This window comes from Rhincodon typus, chromosome 5, assembly GCF_021869965.1.
Source record: "Rhincodon typus isolate 14 chromosome 5, sRhiTyp1.1, whole genome shotgun sequence".
In the NCBI taxonomy this organism is placed as follows: Eukaryota; Metazoa; Chordata; class Chondrichthyes; order Orectolobiformes; family Rhincodontidae; genus Rhincodon; species Rhincodon typus.
Genome location: NC_063336.1, coordinates 68718801 through 68736500, shown reverse-complemented (window position 1 = coordinate 68736500; position 17700 = coordinate 68718801). Strand labels below are relative to the sequence as shown.

The following is a 17700-nucleotide window of genomic DNA, read 5'->3' as shown; positions in this document are numbered from 1 at the left end:
TTAATCTAGGACCAATCCGATTGTAAGAAACTGATATGTCATCAGGGATATAAGAGAAGTGGGCAGTTGGACAAAGACAGAAGAACTAATTGCCATCTCCCAGAGTTAACAGTTCTCCAGAGAGAATCGCTGGCCGTCACAAACTCCCATAAGTCTTAGAGAAAGCACCTTCTAAATATCAAAGGTATCAAAGGTACCAATGGCACAACTAGTTAATAATCCTAACAGATGAATCGAAGGAGGTGGTGTTCCTGATCGAACATTCGAAGGAGAAGGCACAGAGCATTCCAGAAGACACATAATCTGGCTGTAATTTCAAGAGACTAAATTCTACTTTTCAAAAAATAGTTGTATTTATTGGAACAGCATACTTTTAGAATCTTGTTTTATTCTGTAATAGTTATAGTTAGAAGGGTTTTATTTGGTTTGCTAATAGTTTAGTTAATTTGTTCACTGCTCGAGTTAGATAATAAATTTTTACTTGTTGATCGTAAAAAGTGAGTGTCAGGGGTTCATTTTGTTTAACCTCTAGAAGTTGCTGAAAGGCAAGTTATACCACTTTCCACACTCCTTTTACAGATTATAGGGCAAGGTGCTTCTCTCTGGGTGTTTTGGTTTTACTCCACAGAGTGGGGGTCAAACTCTGCTTTATAACATGTAGTACCAGGAATGCTGCAAACCTGTGATAGATTAACAGTTATAGCTTGTATATTCCACTATAATTGAACAATATTAGGCATTCACAACATCACCCATTATTTGACCACAGGTGCCTGTATTCTAATCTAAAGTACCAGGACCTAAATGACAAAGAATCTCTTCAAAACCATCACAGATGAACATTCTAGTACGCAATTAATTTTCAGCATCAGCAGAAATTGACAGCCAGAAGTGAAAAATTTCAGAAAATAATTTTAGCTGAAAAGGAGCCAGCGACATTGTAAGCGGATGAGTGCTGACACAAGTGACATGCTCAGAATCTCCTGCCAAGAAGCAGCTCTGCTAGTTGTTCAGCCCTATACCTGGTGATGAAAAATTTAATTATCTCCACTCCACTGCCTTCCGTTCCCACCATCCACCCCAATGAAGCAGATGACCACTCCCAGGCTTCTACCAATCCAGCTATGCAATTAGTATTAACAGAAATAATTTAGGCAGTCATATTGCAATTCATCTAACACCGAAGACATATCTGGCTTTTGTTTTGAAACTGTGCACAATGGCCCACCGAAAATTGAATGCAGTCACACATGCATCAGCAACCAATGAATAGTTACTTATCAGTTAAATTAGGTTTCACCGTTAACATAACTTCTAACAGCAACTTATGTTGTTCTTCCTAATTAACAGAATTTAACAGCATTTGGACCAGTATCCTTATCATACATAGCCAGTTTCTCCTCGCTTTTTTTAAAAACTGTACAACTTTCCTGTTTTTCAGCAACATCCTAATTGTCTCAAAAAGAATTCATAGATTGAACAAAACGTCACTGAAAGGAAATTACAAATTCTTTTCAATCTGTGCACAAATGTACAATTTCTTATCACATCTTTAATTCAGTTGTGAGCCAAGGGGTCCCTCCCAAAGATCAAGGCAGACCACGCTAGCTTTTCTTCTACTGCCTTTCTCCTCCACCCACCCTTAACTTACTTACCTGAGGGCCAGCTATGGTGAGATGAACACACTGGATAGTTTGAAACTGGTGAGTCAAACTTTGTGAAAAACAGACAGATGACTTGATCAGCAAGAGATTAGTTTGACACTGGGAACAAAAATTAAAATTACCATCCAGGAGTGGCAGCAAACTTCTGGGTGTCACCATAATATGACAGTGCTAGGATAATGAGCTAGTCTATCTCTCTCTCTCATAACCACTCAAGAAGTTGCATATTATTTAATCAACAATTAATACAAGCTGCTACTCATGGATGTTTTTAAAAATGTACTTTGCAAAGCTTATACATCATGTCATGTGTTTCTTGTTCAATTGCCAATATTGATATCAGTGAATTTACCCATTTCCCACAAGTCATGTTTGTTCACTGTGTGGACAAGTTTTCCTGAAACCTAGTTAGCGGATTTATTCTTTGGTTGTATGATCTGCAGTTCAAACAAGAGCTAAATTATCCCATAATCTACATTACAATTGAGATGAAGAGGACAACTGCAAAGACAGGTGCACTTTTGTATTTCATTATAACATCCATTACCGGAACAAGAATTAGAACACAAAGATAGATCATGCACCCTTATACTGTACATGTACAAGACACAATGCTGCTCAGTGTTACTGGTAGAATTTTCAATCTTAGATATTGTCAAAATTAATTTGTACCAAATTACTACACAAGCATCTGCATAATGTATCAAATTAAAACGGTCATAAGTAGTAATTCAAAGTGTTCAAAGGTTTGGTTCAATTATTTTTGCTCTTACCCTCTTGTGCCACTTCCCACAGATCAAATGCAATTCTGAAGGCCTGTGCAACAGTTAAGGTCACAGCTTGTGCCTGTATTAGAGAAAAACTAATGCTTGTTAATAAGCAACAGCAGCAATTCAAAATTACCTGCGTCTTAATAATTCTGATTTATGTCAAAGTAGCGGAGAAGAAAAGTTCTGAAACTTTAAATAAAAATTACTATCAATAATTATTTGATGTGAGTAGTGTGCCATACAACGTTCTTACAGTACATGTGAAGAGGTCATCTCAGAGTGCAAGACAGCCTTGGTCACATGGCCAACAGGCCGAAGTGTGGCAGATGGAGTTTAATTTAGATAAACGTGAGGTGCTGCATCTTGGTAGGGCAAATCAGGGCAGAGCTTGTACAGTTAATACGAGGGCCCTGGGGTATGTTGCTGAACAAAGAGACCTAGGGGTGCAGGTGAATAATTTCTTGAAAGTGGACTTGCAGGTAGACAGGGTGAAGAAGGAGTTTGACACACTTGCCTTCATTGGTCAGTGCACTGAGTAAAGGAACTGGGATGTCATGTTGTGGCTGAACAGGACATTGGTGAGGGCAACTTTTAGAATTCTGCATTCAATTTTGTCTCCTGCTGTAGGAAAGATGTTGTTGAACTAGAAAGGATTCAGAAAAGACTTACAGGGATGTTGCCGAGACTGGAGGGTTTGAGTTATAGGGAGAGGCTGAATAGGCTGGGCTATTTGCCCAGGAGCAGAGGCTGAGGGGTGACTTCATACAGGTTTATACTACCATGAGGGTCATGGATAGGGTGAATAGGCAAGGTGTTCTTCCCAGGGTAGGGGAGTCCAAAACTAGACGGCATAGGTTTAAGGTGAGAGGAGAAAGAATGAGAGGGGACCCGAGGGGCAACTTTTTCATGCAGAGGTGGAGTATGTATAGGATGAGCTTCCAGAGGAAGTGGTGGAGGTGGGTATAATTACAACATTTAAAAGGCATATGGATGTGTTAATGAATAGGAAGGGTTTAGAGGGATTTGGGCCAAATGTTGGCAAATGGGACTAGATAAGTTTAGGATATCTGGTTGGCATGGATGAGTTGGACCAAATAATCTGTTTCTGTGCCATGTTAACTATGACTCAAAGAGCTGATCTGATTTAGAATACCCACCAGCCTTGTCTCTTGTAACATAATGGTTTGCACTGTGGTGGTCAAATCTGTGTTAAGCATCACTTGATGTGGCTGTCACACTGTACTCTGGATTGGCAGTCTCTGTCATGTTTGCTACAAAGGCAGTGGGTTGAGAAACTGCATTATTTACTAGCTTCTTTTCTCTCAGGGACCTCTCAGCCAGCTGAAGTTTTTCAGTTTGCCTCTTCTAATGACTTTTGAAACAGTCAGCCTCCAGAGATCAAAGCTGAAAACGACCGTCTCCTAGATGTCAGTGTCAATGGCTGCCATCTTCAGGCCTTTCTTGCATATGTCATGTAGCAGAGAAATGGACATCCCAGAGGCAATAATCTATTGGCTAATTCACAATACAGAAGATCTTTATGGGTATACAGCCATCAATTATCTGATGAATGTGGCTGGGCAATGCAGGCATTGTGGTTCAGCAATGAGTGTTCGCTGATCCATCACCATAGCAATATGATGGGCAAGGTCAACTATGATAGGACACCATCAGAATCCTTGGAGATCTGTAATAATGTCAAACAGGTTGTTTTCTGCACCAACTCTTTGGCATATTTAACAATCTTTGGCATTCCTTGCTCCTGTTAGATGCCTTCAGATCATCTACACAGGTTATTTTTTTCCATATCTGAACTGATGAAAAGCTGTTCAGCTTTACTTGCTTGGGATTCAAAACAAACGTGCATCAAGTTCACATCACAGTTGTTCTACATGGTTATTGACACATTGGCATTCTGTATTGTGGAACACTTTCAGTGGCAAATGGACAGACTCTCTCATATCTGTAAAGAGTTTGGCTTGACTATCAGGAAGACAAAGGATGTAGTCCAAGATGTTGTCATCTTTCAGCATTGATAATGTGATACTAGAGATTACTTCACATGTCTAGGTTGTACAATCCCAGCAATCTATTACTTGAGCTGAAATCTGTAGCTGTTGTGTCTATTCTAAATAAGACTATGTGGAACACAACATAATGGGGAGATGGGGGCCTCGTGGTATTGTTGCTAGACAGTTAATTCAGAGACCCAGAGTGTGTTCTGGGGACACGGATTCAAATCCCACCATGGCAGATGGTGGAAATAACAATAAAAATCTGGAATTAAGGATCAAATGATGACCACAAAATAATTGTCAATGGTCAGAAAAACCCAATTGGTTGACAAATGTCCTTTAGGGAAGGAAACTGCTATCCTTTCCTGGTCTGGCCTACATGTGTTTCCAGACTCTCAGCAATGTGGTTAACTGTTAACTACCCTCTGGGTGATTAGGGATGGGCAATAAATGCTGGCCTAGCCAGACACGCTGTCATCCTGTGAATGAAAAAAAATCAGCATGGTGACAGAGTACACTAAATTGCAAGCCTGCATCCTCAGTGTACTCCTCTGTAGTAGCAAGAATTGGATGACATTTAAAAGGCAGGTGAAAAGGGCTGAACAGTTTCTACTTTTGCTGTCTCAAGCACAAATCTCCTGGCAGGGCAAGCTGAATAACTCAGAAATCCTGATGTCAGTGCTATCAAATTACAACATAAGCAACATAATAATTAATTCAATATGTATCACTGTCAAAAAGAGTCAGTTTGAATCTGTAGTAAATATGCTTTTGTTCAGCAAATACAAAAAAATCATGTCTCAAATTATCCATTAATTGTCATTCACAGGCATATGGTAAAGAAGTGGAGGCAAGCTAGATAGTTCAAAAGGAATGCATCAGTTTTTGCTCATATGGGGAAAAAAAGACAAGGGATCAAGATACTTTAGCTATTTTGTTACGCATACTTCTCCAGAAATAACAGCAAAGATTATTGTAGGTATAATGGAATGCCTTCACACCCAAGGGAGGAGCATCACTAAATGTAGGATGCTGAAATCATGGGAATCTGTTCCATACACTGACTAAATTTGAAGCTGACTGAGTAATGTAAGGATATAACTGCATAATGGAGAAATGTATACTGGGAAACTGTTCCATCATATCAATGGTGGATGAATTGCAATAGTTCTAATCTCCCAAAACCAAGATTAAATTTATACCAATGTGCCGAAATAGTTAAATGGTCTGCCTTTAATGTGAAAATTGACTTTTCATAGATTCTTTCTCAATGTCAACATCTTCAATCTTATAATCCCAGTAGTCAGGTTTGGCAGAGTTACATTTCACCTTTTGACCAGTTCATTACTCAGTATCAATTATATCAGCCACTAGATGGAGAGCAGGTTTAGCAATGAGGAAAAAGACAAAAGATTTAACAGGAAGCAGAATAAACATTTTAAACCATGAACAAATGAACTGTGCAAAAATGATAACACAAATGTGTCTTGCTGTAAATAACTGTTTAATATAGTGAAACAAGTCTGGAATCATTCAATTCCTTACTCAATTACTCCCCTTATTGACAACTTTGCACTGCACCAGATTCCATCACTGTTATTTCATGTCATTAGGCAATGCTCACTTTCCATTATTAACTTCAAACATCACTAATTGTGAAAAAAGCAAACAATGAGCTTGTTAGTGCTTACTGTAAAGTAATATCTCACCATACTATTTTGAAACTTACGATTTTTTTCTTTGGACAAAGAAATGCATGGCATTCCAATGTCTCATTTAGTTGACTCTGTGCAATGTATGCAAAGACCTTGTCCTGAGTCTTGTCTGCAGTGCAGTACGATATTCTGTTGGGAGAAAATTACTTGTAAGCACAAGATCAAATATCTCCGAAGTGTGGCCACTGTTGAAATGCAGGAAACCTTGCAGCCAATTTACAAAGCAAGTCTACAGAGAGACAAGGAATAAAAACTGAAAGAACTGCGGATACTGTAAACCAAGAACAAAAACAGAAGTTGCTGGAAAAGTTCAGCAGGTCTGGCAGCATCTGTGAAGAAAAAGAGATCAGAGTTAACGTTTCAGATCCAGTGACCCTACCTCAGAAGGAAGATCTGAGGACCCTTTTAAGGAAGGGTCGCAGATCCAAAACATTAACTCTGATTTTTTTCTTCACAGATGCTGCCGGACCTGCTGAGCTTTTCCAGCACCTTCTGTTTTTGTTTGGAATTAAATAAAGTTTGTCTGTATTAAGGATCAATTGATAAGCAGAACATTTGAAAAACTCCCATGCGGGTCTCTGGCACAAGGCTGTCAAGAGGCAAGAACATTGAGCACAATAACAGCAGATTTCATGACATAGTAGTTTGCAGGAATGCTGAAATAGGCGGACAAGGCAGATGTAATTTTATGTGCACTAAATTTCAAATGATACAGTTTGAAAGAAACAAGACGGAGAAGTACTATTATTTAAGTGATACAGCTTTGAAGGAAAATGACTGTCTTCCTCTATGTTCACATGTACCAGCATGAGGACGAGTGACAACAGCAATTTGGCAATAGATGTCAATGTCGATTTTGAAGGGGTACAAGAACAGAGGGAGCTGAGGTTGCAGTCCCTGAATGGTTAGAATGGCCTGCAGCTACAGCAAGGGACAAGCAGGCACCTTAGTTCTGCTGCAGACAGCTCAAATTAGCACTTTGAAGGGAGACTGCACAGACAGCAACTTATGAGTAGGTACAATAAAATGCCCTGTAACATGGCATTCTGGTTTTCTGCCAAGCTTGTCAATGTCAAGCTGCATGAAAGTGCTTAGCTTACCCACCTGGTACATTGTTTTGCATACAACTTGGAGTTTTGCCCTTTCATTATGGAAGTGGTGGCCAACCCCATTGACACACTTGACGAGCTAGCCATCATGAATCTGACGACTGCTATCTCAGCTCTTATTGCAACACAAGTAGTAGTCATTCTGGGTGCTGCAGCAGAATCTCAGGCCTCTGCAGTGCAAGTCGTGCTTGCTGCCAAGTTGGAGGGATAGGAAACAGGCTGGAGGTACAGTATGGGATGATGCATAGACACGTACAAAGGAACTGCTAAGTCAGTCTAGAAGACAATGGGAATATAGTCAGGTTAAAGTACAAGAGAGCATGGCAAGGCTGGACATCATTTATTTTAATGCAAGGAGCCACAGGTAAGGCAGATGAGTTGAGGGTATTGAATAATGCATGGAGATGTGGTATAATTGCAATCACAGAACCACGTTGAGGCAGGGACAGAACTGGCAGCTCAATATGTTGGAGTGTAGAATCTTTAAGCATGTAAAAGAGGACAATATTGATCAAGGAGTCTATTACTTCAAAAGGACGATATCTTAGAAGATTCCTCAAACAAGACCCTATGGGTAGAACTTAAAAACAAACAGGATCCAATCACTTTGGTGGGGGTGTACTATAGACAAATAGTCAGAGAGATAGAAGGATTAATTTGTAGGAAAATCTCAAATGTAAACATAACAGGGTAACAACAAAAGGGGATTTCAACTTCCCCAGTTTTAATTGACATTGTGGGAAGCTAGGAAAGACATTGTGGGACCCCTAGAGATATTTGTATCATTAACAGTCATAGGTTGGGTGCCAGAAGACTTGAGGGTGGCTAATGGTGTATCATTATTTAAGAAAAGCAGTAAGGAAAAGTCAGGGAACTACAGACTGGTGAGCCTAACATCAGTTGTGGGTAAGCTATTGGAGGGAATTCTGAGAGACAAGATCTACATGCATTTTGAAAGGCAAGGATGACTAGGGATAGTCAACATGGCTTTGTGCATGAAAAATCATGTCTCACAAATTTGATTGAGCTTTTTTGAAGAGGTGACCAAGAAGATAGATAAAGATAGAGCTGTAGACATTGTTTACATGGGCTTTAGCAAGGCCTTCGACAAGGTGCCACATGGTACATTGACTAGCATGGGATCCAGGGAAAGCCAACCAATTGGATACAAAATTGGCTTGACAGTAGAAGACAGATGGTGGTGGTGGAATGTTGTTGTTCAGACTGGAGACCTGTGACTGATGGTGTGCCGCAAGGACTGATGCTGGGTCCACTATTGTTAGTTATTTATACATGAATTATCTGGATGAGAATATAGGAGGCATTGTTGATAAATTTGCAGATGACACCAAAATTGGTGGTATAGTGGACAGGGAAGAAGGTTAAGAGTACAATGGAATCTTAGTGAACTGGACCAGTCAACCGAGGAATGGCAGATGGAGTTTAATTCAGAAAAATGCAAGGTGTCACAGTTTGGTAAGACAAACTAGGGCAGGACTTACACAATTAGTGGTAGAGCCCTGAGGAGTGTTGTCAAACAGACACACCTAGGGGTACAGTTACATAGATCCTTGAAAGTTGTCTCACAGGTAAAGGACTAGTGATGGTTAACTGACAGAAGTGACAACAGTACAAAACAAAATGAGGTATGATGAAAGAGAAACGAAGGACATAAAAAAGACTCAGAGGTGCATGAATACTTACAGCAGGTTACTAGAGTTAGACGGAAGTGCAGACATGACAGCCTGACAAAATGGAGCAGGCTCTATAGGCTCACAAGATAGGTTAAAGGATATGCTAACTTAAAACTTGGGACAACAGTTTTGCAGAATTGAGAAGAACATGGACTTTGAATGTGTTGAGCAGGCTGCAGTTGTGGATGCTCCACCTTTACTTCTGGCAGTGACAGGGGGTCAGAATGCAACTCACATCAGCAGTAACTTAGCAGAGCCCTTTGAAATATAAGCAGTGAATGTAAATACTCTTTAATAGATGGATAATGTCTTTTTAGACATAATGATCTTCAGTTTTATCCAAATTCCCTGCTATTTAAATATGAGAAACAAAGCAGCTACCAGTGAGATTAAAAAAACCACTCTGCCAAACTGCTTTAACGCATCAGCTAGTGTAGTTTGGAAACATGCCTAAGGACTATTATTACGTCATTATGAATGTTTGGCTGAGTTTTAAAAAGTTACAATTATCTCAGCAGGGGAGATAGAGTTTACTGTTTGCTTGACAAAGTAAAGAGTCTGTAATGAATCCAAAGTCTTTGACATAGATCTGAAGAGAAGTTTGTTTTGATAAGAAAATCAACCATTTGAGAAGGTTTAAAGGCTCTGAATACATTTCACAGAAACTAGGAGCAGACCATTAGGCCCTTCGATTCTATTCTGTTATTCAATATGATCATGGCTGATTGTCCATCTCTATGCCATATTCCACATATTCCACACAGTCCGCAGTCCTCTTGGGGCCTTTAATATCTAAGAATGTATCTCTTTCTTGAATATACTCAGGTGACCCAGCTTCCACAGCCCTCTGTGTAGAGAATTCCACTTTGAGCGAAGAAATGTTTCCTCACCTCAATCCTGTATGGCTTATTCCATTTCCTGAGACTGTAAACTCTGGTTCTAGATTCTCCAACCAGGGGAAATATCCACCCTGTATCTGTTAAAATTTTATATATATCAAAAATCAATCTCCTTTAATTTTTCTAAACTAAATTCTAATGAATTTCATAGATAGAGGTTTTTTTTTATTACCAAGTGTGTGAATGGTTGCAAACAATTCAATTGTTAGAACTTTTGTTTTCATCTGTACATGGTTCCTGAGGGCTGTCCATGGGAATAATTGGTGCAGGATTATTGCAGTTACATGGGAGATACAAGTGAGTATAGGGTATGGGTAGAGCCACAAGGGTAGGTGTAAAAAGGGTGGCTGAGGAGGATGCAAGGGTAAGTTCCAGACAACAGGGGCAGGCCTACTAACCAGCTTGCCTCAGTACTCATCCATCCCCACAGCTACTTAGAATAGCCTTTTTTTTTGCTGACTCTGCCCCATCCATCCACCTCAGTCAAAACGGACCTAAAGAGGGCCATGTAAAACAAGTCAGATCTGCCAAGGCAGCAAATTTCCTGGCTCAAACTACCCACCTTGGAGGTAGAGCAAGTCCAGCCCTACAGGTGCACACAAGGTGCAGACAAGTCAATAGGGAAAGCTCATCATAAGCATCAACCTGTTCCTTTCCCCTGTTTATGTGCTATGCCAGGTTCAATAAAAGAAGAGAACAATCAGTTCATCGAAATAGCTTAATAATACAAGGCAACAGTTAAAGTTTAAAATATAAATGCAAGGTAGAAAGAGGGGAAAATTGTAAAAAATACCAAATGATGCAGCATCACTTGTTAAGTTAAACACAGTACCTGTAAATAGAGACATTTTCTATGAGTTCATTGGTTATTGTGTCCTGTAACATTATCCCCCGAGGTGAAACAGTTAGGGTAACTTTGAGGAATTTCTTTCCACTTGCTTTTGCCTAGAAACAATCAAGTAAAAAATGAAAATTACTGTAATATTACAGTGTCAGGCTACTCAAAAAGGACAAATAACTAGGTAATCCAGTTAATATTCTTTATAATATACATATCACCAGTTAAAATTTGACAATTTAGAAACTATATTTTCTCGCACAAGCACCCAATGAATGTGAAAAAGTGTTGCTTTATACTTAACAATGATCTACCGGAATAGAATGTAGTGCTATGAGATGGCTAAACGCTTGGTCAAGGAAGCATATTTTTAAGGAGCAACTTAAAGCACTGATAAAGAGGTAGAAAAGTGGAGAGGTTCAGGAAAGGAATTCCAGCACTTAGGACTTGGGTAACTGAAGAAGCAGCCACAAATGGAAGAATAAAGCTTGGGATTTGTAAGAAACTAGAAATCAGAGGTGAGCAGATGATTGTTGGATTGGAGGATGTTGTGGTGATAGGATGGGTAAGGCCATAGAGGGAATCCAAAAAAAACAACAACACTTCCAAATACTTTTAAGGGCCAACGAGAGTAGGCAAAATGGTGTTCTGTAAATTCAGTCTTTCATTAATGAATATAGCATAGCTGACAAGTAAGCATTACACATTCAGTAACAATTATCTACAACAGGAAGCACCCACACATTTCAAAATGAAACAGAACATTATATTTGAATAACTGTTGGTTTATTCAGAAACACACGTGTATCCTTTCAAATCTATGGTACTAACTGGTTGCTAAATAGTACATTAACTGCTTTAAAATGTGTTTTCTTTTGAAGGGGCGATTATTTGCTAAGGATGAATCCATTAACAGGAGATGCAGTTGCTCTGTGGTATCTTGTCAAAGTACCTGTTTTTCACATCTGGTCTAAGTGAAGTGTTAGCTGTACAGTACTTAAACACAAGGCATCACATGATACCAGACTTTTCACCCGCTCTGTCACAGTTCCTTGTGACAAACCTCAAGTGAAATGGCAGGTTTTGAACTACCATGGGTGACAGCAGTCCTTGCTAAACAGGTTCATGTCAAGCTGGAGCTCTGTCCAGCCAACCTCCATTAAGGTTTCATTACAAACCCCAACTGCACTTTTGAAGAGAATCATAGAATGCTGCATATGACCAAAGAGTGTCCTCTCTACAGACTAACTGACAGACTGATTGTTTTTTAATTCAGCAAATGAGGAGGTCATTACCTGGTTTTGAGGATTTGCATTCAGTAAATAAAATCGTGTACACACACGCGTCACCTATGCAGCACGCAGTATTAAATAACGTTAGTCCTCATTGCACACTCCAAGTGTTACTGATATATTACAGTTGTGCCCCACAATTAAGCAACATTTGACATTACCACTTTCTGGTCAATATGGGACTATGCCAATGCTGCCAGGTGATTATATTTTGGATATTTTTCAGGTCAGAGAAAGGTTTGTAATGGGAGTTTCCCAGGCAACATTAGAACCTTGCTTTTTCCTGAAGTATATTAATGTTCTGGATCTTGGTGTTAATGGAGCAACTTCAACGTTTGCGGATGATATGAAACTTTGAAGCATTGTAATCTCTAAGGTGGACAGTGTAGAACTCAAAAGGTCATGGACAAGCTGGTGGAGAAGGCAGATAAATTTCATGATATGTGATATTTCATGAGATATGAGAGATGATGCATTTTGGTAGGAACTACTGAGACAGAATGTAAAACAGAGTGTACAGAAGGTGAAGGAGCTAAAGAACCCGGGTGTATACATGCACAGATCACTAAATGTGGAGACAGCAGGCAATAAAGCATCCTGAATCCTGTTTTTTTATTAATTGGGTTTTGGGTACAAGAGTAAGGACAATGTGTCGGATTTATACAAGATGCATTTTAGACCTCAGCTAGAGTACCACGTAAACTTCTGGGTGCCAAACTATAGACTATAGCATTGGACAGACTACAGAAGAGATTTACTACACATGATTCCAGGGATGACAAACTTCAGTTACATGGATATATTGGAGAGGTTAGGATTGTTGTCCTTGGAGAGAAGGCGGCTTAGAGGAGTTCTGTCAGAAGCTTTGAAAAATCATTAGGGGTCTGAATAGATTAAATAGGGAGAAACTGGTCCTATTCACAAAAGATTTGAGAACGCGAGGTCACACATTTAAATTGATGTGTAAAAAAAAGCGAACGTAATGCGTGAAAAAGAAAACATTTTCACTTGAATGGTTCAGGTCTGGAATGCACTGTATGTTGGAGGCAGAGACAATTAAGGTATTCAAAGGCCATTGGATGATTATGTGAACAAAAATAATTTGGAAGGGTATGGGAAAATGCAGACGAATGGCACTAAGTCATAATCTTCATTGGAGAGACTTTACAGACACAGTGAACCAAATGGCCTCCCCTTCTGTGATGTAACAATTTACATGATTACGTGCTTATCCAGATTATCTGGCTCCCAGTCCAACAACATCCCAAACTTCAAACCTTTCCTGTGTGTTAAATATAGACATTCCACCTCTAGAATACAAATTCAAATCAACCCCAATAGATGTGATTGAATGATCTCTTCCCGCTTCTTCGCAATTTGCATGTGGAATTTAAGCGTCACTGGCTGGTCCAGCATTTAATACCCATCCCTATTCCATAAAATCCACCCCATAGAGACTTGAAATTTATAAAACTGTATAAGCAATTAATTTCAGTTTTGGAAGCATGAAGTACAATTAGGAATATTGAAAGATGCAAACAACAGAGACAAGCTATTAGACGCAGGTAATGAGGCTGTATACTGTACACATTAATAAAATCAGTGTGGAAGCTGCCATCAGTTTGATTATCATATAATAATTTATGGCTTTTTATTTCAAATGTCAAATTCCTGCTTTTGTTATTTTGATGAAGTTGTGAATCCACTTAGTTGATTCTGCTGGTAACTTGCAACACCCTCAATTAAGAAATTGAGTTCCAAACCAATATTTGTCTTATTTATTCTCACAGGTAGTGCGACAAGAAACCAACTGATGTAAGCTGTGAAAATGTACATACGTATAAAGGAGGGATAGGAATAGGCTCCTCTGATGCTGCTTGGCCTGCTGTGTTCATCCAGCTCTACACCTTGTTATGTCATAGGAATAGGCCGTTTGGTTTCATTAGCCTGCTCCACCATTCAATAAGATTGTGGCTGAACAGATTGTATCCTGAAAGCCACATTCCTGTCTACTGCATAAAAAAAATCTACAACTCCTTTATTAAAAAACTTTCATTAAAACAATATTCAATGATTCTGCCTCCATTGCCCTGTGAAAAACAGAGTTGGACATGCATGACCCAGAGGGAAAAAAGTTTTCCTCTATGTCTCAAATGGGAAGCCCCTTATTTTGAAGGTGTCTCCCCGGTCTCAGTCTCTTCTGCCAGAGGAAACATCCTTTCAGAAACAATTCCCCTCAGGATCTTGTATGTTTCAATAAGATCACCTCATTCTTCAAAACACCAAGAGACTTAAGCCTTCCCAATCTTTCCTCATCAGATATCCTCCTGGCTGTCAGTCAACATGAAATGTACATAAAAACGGATTCAGAACAGAAAAATCACTTGGAAAGACAGAAGTACATAATGTGCCACTATTAAATGTAGTTGATATGAGCTCAGATTTAGTAATTTTCAGGTTTTTTTGCATTAATCAGGGCAAGAATGACACCTCATCATCCCTGAATATACAGCTTTCAGGCAAGATAATGAAGAAAATTAAAAAAAAAGGTGGAGGTAGAGCATTATTGGTTAAAGAATCAAGCATAGCAGAGAGAGATTATATACTAAATGAAGCATCAAACAAGGCCATGTGGATTATGCTTAGAACAAAAGGAGCAGCCATACTGTTAGAGGTGTACAAATATGTAACCAAATTTCTGAGAGCAGAAAAATATAACAATAATAGTTAAGGATTTCAATTACCCAAATATTGACTGGAATACTACAAAGGGCACACAATTCTTGAACTGCATTCCAGAGAACTTTTTTAGCCAGCATGTAACAAACCTAATGTGAGATGGTGCAATCTCAAATGAAGAAGAAAATCATTTTCTGAAGAAGGGTCTAGGCCCGAAACGTCAGCTTTCCTGCTCCTCTGATGCTGCTTGGCCTGCTGTGTTCATCCAGCTCTACACCTTGTTATCTCAGATTCTCCAGCATCTGCAGTTCCTGCTATCTCTGCTGCAATCTTCTATTTAGTCTGAGGAAATGAAACAGGGCTAGTGATTGAACTAGTGGTGGGTGGCCTTCCAACTGTGCTCATAATACACTATGTTTAGCATCATTATCAAAAGGGCAAAAATCAGTCAGGAATAGAAGTTTTAAACTGGAAGAAAGGCTACTTTACAAATCTGTGGTGAACTGGCAAAAGTGGACGGGGTGCAGCTACTTGAGAGGAAGGCAGTGACAAATTAGTGAAAGGCATTCAACTGTAAGGATCGACAGACACAAAAATTAAAGGATGATACTGCCAAATCTAGAGTCCCACAATTCTTCAGAAGAACAATGCAAGATACAGCAGGAATATTAAACTTATGACAGTTTTAAAAAACAGTAATACTTGAGGAAGCTTAGAGTAGTATAGAAAGCAGAGTGATGAAGTGAAAAAGGAAATTAGGAAAGAAAAAATAGAGCAAAATAAAGTATTGGCTGGCAAATTAAGGAAAACCCAAAGGTATTTTATCAGTACATTAACAGCAAGAGGATAACTAGGGAAGGGTTAGGCCTGAGGGCTGTATATGGTAACTTGTGCATAGATGCAGAAAATGAGGGCAAGGTTCTTAATGAGAATTTTTCCTCTGGCTTCATAAGGAAGAAAGACAATGCAGACATACTAGCTCAAGAGGATGACTATGGAATATTAGATAAGCTTGAGGCAGAAATACTGGAGAGATTGAATTCTGTGAAGATGGAAAAATCAACAGGACTGGATGAATTGAATTCTTGGCTGTTAAAGGAAGTAAAGGAGGAAATAACAGGTGCTCGGTGGATTGATTTCCAAATCCTAGATACAAATGAGGTATCAGAGAACTGAAGATCTGCAGATATTGTACCATTATTCAGAAACACTACAAACAATAGGCCAAATAATTATAGGCGAGTCAAGCTAGCATCAATGATGGGCAAATTAACAAAATCAATATTGAAATAAAGGATAAATGGTCACTCAAAGGCATGTATTAATATGGATAGCATGCTTTTAAGGGAATGTTGTGTCGTACTAACTTAATTGCCAAAGTAACAAGGTGGATTGATGGGGCTAATGTGGTGGATGAGGTCTACATTGATCTTAGTAAGGCATTTACAAGGTTGCACAGGGCAGACTGGTCGGAAAAGAAAAGTGCATGGGACATAGGGCGATTTGGATCCAAAATTAGCTCGGTGACAGGAAATAAAGGGTAATGATCATCAGATAATTTAGTGAATAGAAAGCAGTTTCCAGTGGTGTTCGACAGGGTTTAATATTAGGCCCCTTGCTGTTTATGGTATATACTAATGATTTATGCTTTAATGTGGGAGGCATGATTTGGAAATTTGCAGACAACACAAAAGTTGGCTGGGTAGTTGATATTGAAGAGGATGGTTGTTTGAGTGGCCAGAAGTATGGCAAATGGATTTCAATTCAGAAAACTAAAAGGTTATGTATTTGAGGAGGGCAAAAAAATAAAAAAAATAAAAATAAATTAAAAAATCGGAAGAAGACAAAAGAAATGGGAGATAGGAAGTAAGTAACCTTGAAGTGAATGTTCATAGATCTCTGAAGGTGGCAGGATGAACAGGTAAGTTAAAAAGGACAGACACGTAAAAAGAACTAAACAGGATGCTTTCTTTCATAAGGCAATGTATTAAACATAAAAGCAAGATGTAATATTGGAATTGTACAAGACACTGATTAGGCCATGGGCAGGGGTTTTAGTGTACAGACCTGATCATTACATTATAAGAATTATACTTCAGAGAGAGTACAAAGGAGATTCACAATATTTCTGGAGCTTGAAAACTGTAGCTACAATGAAAGATTGGATAGGCTAGGATCATTTTTGTGAGAAAAGAGGTGACTGAAGGATGATGTAATTGAAGTGACAAAATAATAAGGGGCTTCGATAAGAGTGGACAGGGAAGGCCTGTTTTTCCTAGTGGGGAGGCCAATTACAGAGGGCACAGATTTAGGGTGATTCGTAGAAGGATTGAAGAGAAATGAAGAAAGTATTTTTCACCCAGATGATTATATAATGTTCAGCACCATTCGTGACTCCTCAGATACTGATGCAGTCTGTATCCAAAATGGACAAAGGCCTGGACAATATCCAGGATTAGGTTGATATGTGGCAAGTAACATTTGCTACACAAGTGCCATGCAATGTCACCTTCAACAAGCAAGAATCTAATCATCACTTTGACATTCAATGGCATTACCATCACAATCTCCCACTATCAACATCCTGGGGTTACCATTGATCAGAAACTGAACTGGAATAGCTCTATAAATATTGTGGCTACAAGAGCAAGTTACAGGCTAGAAATCCTGGAATGAGTAACTCCTGACTCCCCAAAAACTGCCCCTCAGCTTCAAAGGCACAAGTCAGGAGTGTGATGGAATACTCCCCAACTGCCTGGATGGGTGCAACTTCAACAATGCTCAAGAAGCTTGACACCATTCAGAATAGAGCAGCCTGCTTGATTGGCACCACATCCACAAACATCGACTCCCTCCACCATTGATGCCCAAAGTGGCAGTGTGCAATATCTAAAAGATGCACTGCATAAATTCATTAAAGATCCTTCGAGAGCACCTGCCAAGCCCATGACCACTTCCAAGTAGAAGGACAAGGGCAGCAGATATATGGGAACACCACCACTTCCAAGTTCCCCTCCAAGCCAAT

The 17700-nt window shown here is 39.2% G+C and overlaps 1 protein-coding gene across 1 annotated transcript in view; it reads right to left on the bottom strand.

Annotated features, from left to right (window-relative positions):
* LOC109932756 (low density lipoprotein receptor adapter protein 1-B) overlaps positions 1–14863 on the bottom strand; it is a 57341-nt gene extending 42478 nt beyond the window's left edge. The window contains exons 1-4 of the mRNA XM_048597289.1: positions 14825–14863; positions 10699–10811; positions 6179–6293; positions 2438–2510 (exon numbers count right to left, since the gene is read on the bottom strand). Of these exons, the coding sequence (XP_048453246.1) occupies positions 2438–2510; positions 6179–6293; positions 10699–10751 (241 nt within the window). The 5' untranslated portion in view covers positions 10752–10811; positions 14825–14863. The remainder of the gene's footprint in view (positions 1–2437; positions 2511–6178; positions 6294–10698; positions 10812–14824) is intronic.
* Between the last annotated feature and the right edge of the window lie 2837 nt (positions 14864–17700).